General features: G+C 50.9%; 1 protein-coding gene across 1 annotated transcript in view; it reads left to right on the top strand.

The window, feature by feature from the left end:
* The window catches only part of PHB (prohibitin), a gene marked incomplete at its 5' end in the record, with an annotated part of 4,959 nt that extends 2,886 nt beyond the window's left edge, over positions 1–2,073 (top strand). Inside the window, 2 exons of the mRNA XM_010004449.1 lie at positions 390–485; positions 1,740–2,073. Coding sequence (XP_010002751.1) covers positions 390–485; positions 1,740–1,952 — 309 coding nt within the window. The remainder of the gene's footprint in view (positions 1–389; positions 486–1,739) is intronic.
* Positions 2,074–6,243: the final 4,170 nt, after the last annotated feature.

Here is a 6,243-nt window from a genome sequence, read left to right as displayed (position 1 = left end):
GCTTTGAAGGCTTTGAAGGAAGGTGACTTTGTTGCTGCAAAACCTGAGGTTTTGATTCTTTGTTTCTGGTGCTTTCCCCTGAGCACTGAGGGAAATTCACCTTTCCCCTCTCCCATCCCCGGAGCCTGCAGCTCTCCCAACAGCCTGGGGTTAACACTCCAGTGCATGATGGAGCAGGAAGGGGGTTGGGAGGCTTGGCAGGCAGGGGAGCTTCCCTGCTGTGGGAGAGGAGAGGTGGTGGCAGGAGAACATGGTGTGGCTCTGGAGGTACTGGTGTTACTGGTCTACTAGACTGGAGTTTCATTCATTCCCCCAAGAGCTGTGTGGGTTGGGGCAGTGCTGCCCTGTCCTGTCAGCCCTGCAGCCTTTGCTTGATTTCTGCCCTGCAGACCCATCTCACCTTTGGCAAGGAGTTCACAGAGGCAGTGGAAATGAAGCAAGTGGCCCAGCAAGAAGCAGAGAGAGCCAGATTCATTGTGGAAAAGGTACCTTGTCCTTCTGATAAACCTGGATGCTTCCTGGTATCTCTTTTGTGTTCTAGTTTGCAGTGGGCATCTCACTCACTCATCCAGGAGACTTGGCAGGTTGAAAAAGTCACTTAGGGTCATAATGCTGACATGGTTCTCAGCTCTGGCATAGGATTGTTGGGTAGAGAAAGCCTAAGGTTGGCTTTCTGGGTCCTTTTTGATGTTAATACCGTGGCACTGTCTTACTGGAGTGCTGAACAGAAATGTCTGTGCAGAGCAGGAAACAGCACAGAGGAGGGAGTGTTGGTTAGAAATGGGATTCAGGGTGGAGATTTCCAGCCCCAGTGATCCTGCTATTTGTGAACTTTGAGAGGGTGAGCAGAGCTTTCCATGGTGTTTGATATCATGGGGACAGGGGCCTGTGTCCCAGGAGTGTCACTGCCTGCCTGCAGGATCACATAATCTGGGATTAACCTGGGAACTCAGGGAGCATCCCCAGAAATTATTTCATGTGGAAGTGCCCTGGTCCAGCTGAGAACACAGGCCTGGGAAGGCTGCAGGAACAGGCAGCTACACCCAGAGTTAATCCAGTGAATGCAGTAAGATACATGTAATCAGCCAGGATGATTAAATAGTAGAAGTGCTTATCTGACCTGGTTTTAACTCAGCTGAAGTTCTTGAATCTTTCATGGACAATTTTCCACCAGGAGTGCCCTTAGGTGGGTTAATGTTTCATGAGGTTAAGACTGATAAGGCAATTTTGAGTTAATTTCTCAACTTTTTTTTTTTCTCACAGTATGCAGAAAAACAGTCTGACAGAATATAGCATTAAAATAAAATGACCTTCTGTCTTAGCTCTCGTACTGGGGAAAAGAACAGTAGGGTGATGAAGTAGGAATTTATGTTTGAAACATAGCAGTAGGATCTGGGGAGGGGTTTTTCACCAGAGAGGGTAGTGGGAAGACAAGGTATAATGTGTTTAAGCTGAAAGAGGGGAGATTTAGGTTAGCCATCAGGAGGAAATTCTTCACCATGAGGGTAGGAAGGCACTGGAATAGGTTGCCCTGAGACATTGTGGATGGCCCCTTCCTGGAGGTGTTCAAGGCCAGGTTGGATGAGGCTTGTGCAGCCTGGTTTGGTGGAGGTGTCTCTGCTCATAGCAGGGAGGTTGGAACCTGATGATCTTTAAGGTCCCTGCCAGCCTTCCCCATTCTGTGATCTTCCTTTTGTTTTCTCTGCTCCTTATTCCCCTTCTCATCTGTTGCCTTCCAGGCTGAGCAGCAGAAGAAAGCAGCTGTCATTTCTGCTGAGGGAGACTCGAAAGCAGCTGAGCTGATTGCCAACTCTCTGGCCACTGCAGGGGATGGGTTGATTGAGCTGCGGAAGCTGGAGGCAGCCGAGGACATCGCCTACCAGCTCTCGCGGTCCCGCAACATCACCTACCTGCCCTCGGGACAGTCCGTGCTGCTCCAGCTGCCCCAGTGAGCCCGGCCCTGCAGCCGTAGCTAGCTAGCCTGACCACCTCTACCCACCAGATCAGCCCTTTTCCAAAAGAATCTTTGTGATTTCCTGATTGATAAAAGCAGGGAAGATTTCAAAATCCACCCTTTTTTTTTTTTTTTTCTTCTTTTTTGAATTACTAATCAAACAAACCTGAGCGCTCTTGAACACAGACCTGCATTCCTCCCGTCTGCAGTCAGAGCTGTGGCTCCACTGACCAGTAAGCTAGGTTTTGAGAATTGCCCCTTTCCAGGCAGTTTGAGCAACAGGAGCAGAGTTTTCATCTGTTCCTGGGATAAACACGTAGCCCAGGTGTCTCCCTGACCCCAGGAGAGCTGGATCCATCTGGTCTCGCAGCGATGCTTCCGTGCCTTTAGGCTGGCTGAGCCAAGGTCCTCACAGACTTGCAGATCCTGGACTGTGGAACAGGGACACTCGGAGCTCACTCCTCAGCCAAGTCAGTCTTCTTCAAATGTCAGCTGAGAGTAAGAGGACATCTCAGCCATGAGGACAGTGGCTCTGCTGTGCCCCTGTGAACACTGGCACTGACAGCTGGAGGCACAGGTGGAGTGAATCGTGGCTGGGGGTGAGACTAGCAGAGATCCACGTCATGCAGCAGGTGGAGTTCAGGCATGGAGGAGAAGATATAACTTCTCAGGTGCATGCTGGCAATGGGACATCTCTACTTCTCCCCCTGCTGCCACACATTGATTTGTTGGCTGCCAGGTGCCTGGTTGTGCAGCATTGGTTCTTTCAGCAAGGTCAGTAGAAGTGGCTCTTGGCCTGTCACAAAGGGCTCCTGGGACAGGAGGGGAGGACTCAGTGCTCAGGCAGCCAGAGGTGGGCAGAATTCTCTGTTACATCAGTGCTTTTTTTATTTAGGGAACCTGAATCGTGAGGAGGATGTGATGGGTTTGAGATTGTATAACCAGCCTTCAATAAATGTCACAGTCCCAAGTGTAGTCGTGTGGGGTTGTTTGTTTGGTTTTTGATACCTCAGAAGAATGAAGGTTGGGTCAGTGGAACAAGACATCTCATGCTGGTGCTAGATAATGGGGATATAAGTCACTTAACACAGGCAGGTGGGTCTTGCTCCTGACAAAAGCTTGAAATAGGATTCTTAGGCAGAGTTCCTGCAACAAGATAAGCCTGGGAATATCTTGAGGTTATTGTGAGGGCTTTTAATTGCTTTCTTTGCAGAGTTCAGGCTGTCAACTTACTGCATGTACATGCATTATCTGGGGTGTCTTTGATGCAACACAGCTGTTGGGAAGGAACTGGGTGTGTGCTGGACCAGGGACAGCCTGCAGGGAGCCTGAAATCTCCCAGAAGGTACCAGCCTGGCACACCCACCCCATCCTGCAGACAGGGGGCTTGTAGTGTTACTCCTGATAAACACTCTGGGGAGGCTGTCCTTACTGCCTCGGGGCTGCAGAGCCCTTGGGAAAGCTGCAGTGGCTGCTGGGCTCTTTGGATCCCAGGCTCTTTGGGTGGTTGTCCTCTCCTCTGGTGAAGTGCAAAGACTCTCCTGCTTTTTCTGCCAGGCAGAGAACACTCTTGCAGTGATGAGGTGCCTGAGCTTGCAAAATATTTTAAGTAGCTGAGCAGTCAGGTCCGTAACTCCTAAATAACTTCCAGACTTCTTCCCCTGCCAGTCTTTTTGTTCTTTATTCTCCTGGTTTACCACTTCAGACACTTCTAAGGAAGCTTCCACTTTTCCCTCAAGGCTCCTTTTAAAGCCCTTTCAGCATTTCCTGCATTTCTCTCCGTTGGTTTCATGCACCAGGTGTTGGGCTCAGAGCAGTGTGGCTGAAATCCCCTCTCAGCTCCTCTGGCTCTGCATTACCTCTCCCTCCAGTTCTGCCTTTTCAGTGGAGCATGGAGTATTTCCTGCTGCTTTTTGCTGTTAGTCTCTCTGGAGGAGGTGTCCGAGGCTCTAACAGTGGCCTCTGGGGCTGATTAATCACCATTTCCTTTGCTTTTTGGTGTAATTCTTTTTACAAATGTTCCCTGGCTGTTAACTGCCCCTTTACCCCTGCTCTGCCTCACTTAATGCCTAAAGCTGCCATGAACTCATCAGATTTTAAAGCTGCTCTTGAAGCAGGAGCTGCCTCGGTGTGTTCCAGCTGAACCCCTTGATTATATTGTGTTTATAGCTGCTCTTCAACCTTCTCAACCACATGGTCTGGCTGGCTCCACATGGGAAAGGTGACCCTAAAATCAGGATGTGGTTTTGTGTGGGCTGCACAGGGATAATGAGTGAGGGAACAACCTTCTGCTTGCTGGACAGATGCTGCTGTGAGCAGCAGCTAGTAAGCACTACCTGGCATCCTGTGCCAAACTTCTCAGGTGCTGCCAAACTCCTTGATATACTGCTTCCCAGATTGCTGGCTCTGGCCTGACAGTGGCTGGGAGGTGTTGGTAGGGTGTGAGCACTCGCTTTCAGTGCTCTGCTTGTCAGGGCAACAGAAAGAGCTCGGGGCTTGGGTAGCAGGAAGGCAGGCTGCCCTGGCTGCTCCCACAAACAGGGCGTCCCCACCCTCTGGCATTTCCAACCTTGTTGCTTTTCATAATCCCGGAGCAAAAACTTGCTTGTGAAAGTGGAGTGCAGCCTGGGGTGGAGAAATGAGAGAGAGGGTCAAGGCATGTGGCTTTGTACTGAGGGCAGAGGGGGGACTTTTGTTGTGCAGGTCCTAGTCTGTCTTCTCAAGGACCCTGTGTTGATCAGCCTGGTGTCCTGAGCCTGTCACCTGCTGCTCTGCTGGCTCCCAGCCACAGGGCAGAGCTACTGCAAAGGCTCTTTGCAACTCTCATGCGTCCAAAGGTGCTGGAGATGCTCCAGAAATGGCAGATCTTCCCCCTTCAGCCTGTCCTTGGAGACAGCAAAGGGGCTGGAGGAGCAACCACTGTGACACACTACTCCATGATCACCACCTGCCACACCTTTTGGGTAGGACAATTCAGCCCGAGGTAAGCTGGGATCACAGGTGGGAAGCGGTGGGATGATACCACTTCAAGGGAGGTGGAGAAACTTCAGGTGCGTTTCTGTGAACAGAAAAGCCAGTGGACTCCTGCTCTGGCTGTTGGGCCTGGATTCCCACAGTCTGAAATGAAGTCTGGCTGACTGAAGGACTTCCTGCAGTTACAACAGTTCTCAGTTGTGTTGGGATTTCTACAGCTCATTAGGAATTGCAGCCATGCTAAAGCTTTACCTCTGGGGAGGGGAAGGCTTTCTGTGGTCAGTTGTTCTTCATTTTGCCACCTATTTCCACATATTGGTGCTTTTACTATATTTGACAACATCTAATCTCCTATTTAATTAATTAATTAAATGCTCCAGGGGTCGTTTTGTGGGTGAGGCTGTAGCTTTGCTGTGGACCACGAAGGATGCTGGTGAAGAGGTCACCTTTTCCAGAAGGGAAGGTGAAGGCAAACAGATGTGGAGGCAAACAGCCAGGCTGCTCTCCCACCAGATGGCAGCAACAACTCTGCTCACTGCCCGAGAAAGGTAGCAGAGACCAAAGGGTGTCCCTCAGCCTCCGGAGGGGACAGATGAGTGGGGAGGTCACCCTGTCCTGGGCAGGGGACACAAGGAGTGGGCTGTGGACAAAGGCAAATACAATAGCACAGTCTCCAGGTGAGGAAGAGAAAGCACCAGGTGAGGAAGAGAAAGCACCAGCTGGCACAGGAGTGGGCTAACGGGCAGTACCAGGTTCAGTCCCTGTGCCAGGCTGCCCTGGTACACCTCTGAGGCACATTGTGCCCTGCTGAGCAGCTCCAGCCCCAGGTTTAACTCCTCTAGCCTACGGCAGCATCCCCCGCAGCAGCTGGGCCAGCCCTCTAGCAACACTCAGACCAGCCAAACAAGCTTTTGTTCATGATAAACAAACAGGAAACTGCCTGATTTCCTCTGTGTGTTCACCCTCTCTCCCTTGCTGGTGCTGTCTCTCCCTGTTTAATAGATAACCAGCCTACCTGACTTGTGAAGAGGGGACAGAAAGCAACCACATGGACAGGCACTCTGGAGCAGCTGTAATTTGCAGCATTCCATGGAAATGGGCATCTGCTCCCTGACAGCCATGGATGCACCAGGGCTGAAGCCTCTCCAGGTAAGCATTTGTGATAATCTGTACCCTGCAGCAAGCTGGCAGCATGTCTGAAGTGGTTAGAGCAAGGGATAGGGAGGAGTTTCCTTATTGCTTCCTTTGTGCTGTTTATATCCAAGTGGATCTAGCAGAAAATGCCTGTCCTGAAACACAGAGGATGTGGTGGGGGG

Source organism: Chaetura pelagica, unplaced genomic scaffold (assembly GCF_000747805.2).
Source record: "Chaetura pelagica isolate M959 unplaced genomic scaffold, ChaPel_1.0 scaffold789, whole genome shotgun sequence".
NCBI classification, from domain to species: Eukaryota; Metazoa; Chordata; class Aves; order Apodiformes; family Apodidae; genus Chaetura; species Chaetura pelagica.
Note: the sequence above shows the minus strand (reverse complement) of the source record. Positions and strands in the feature narration are given on the sequence as shown.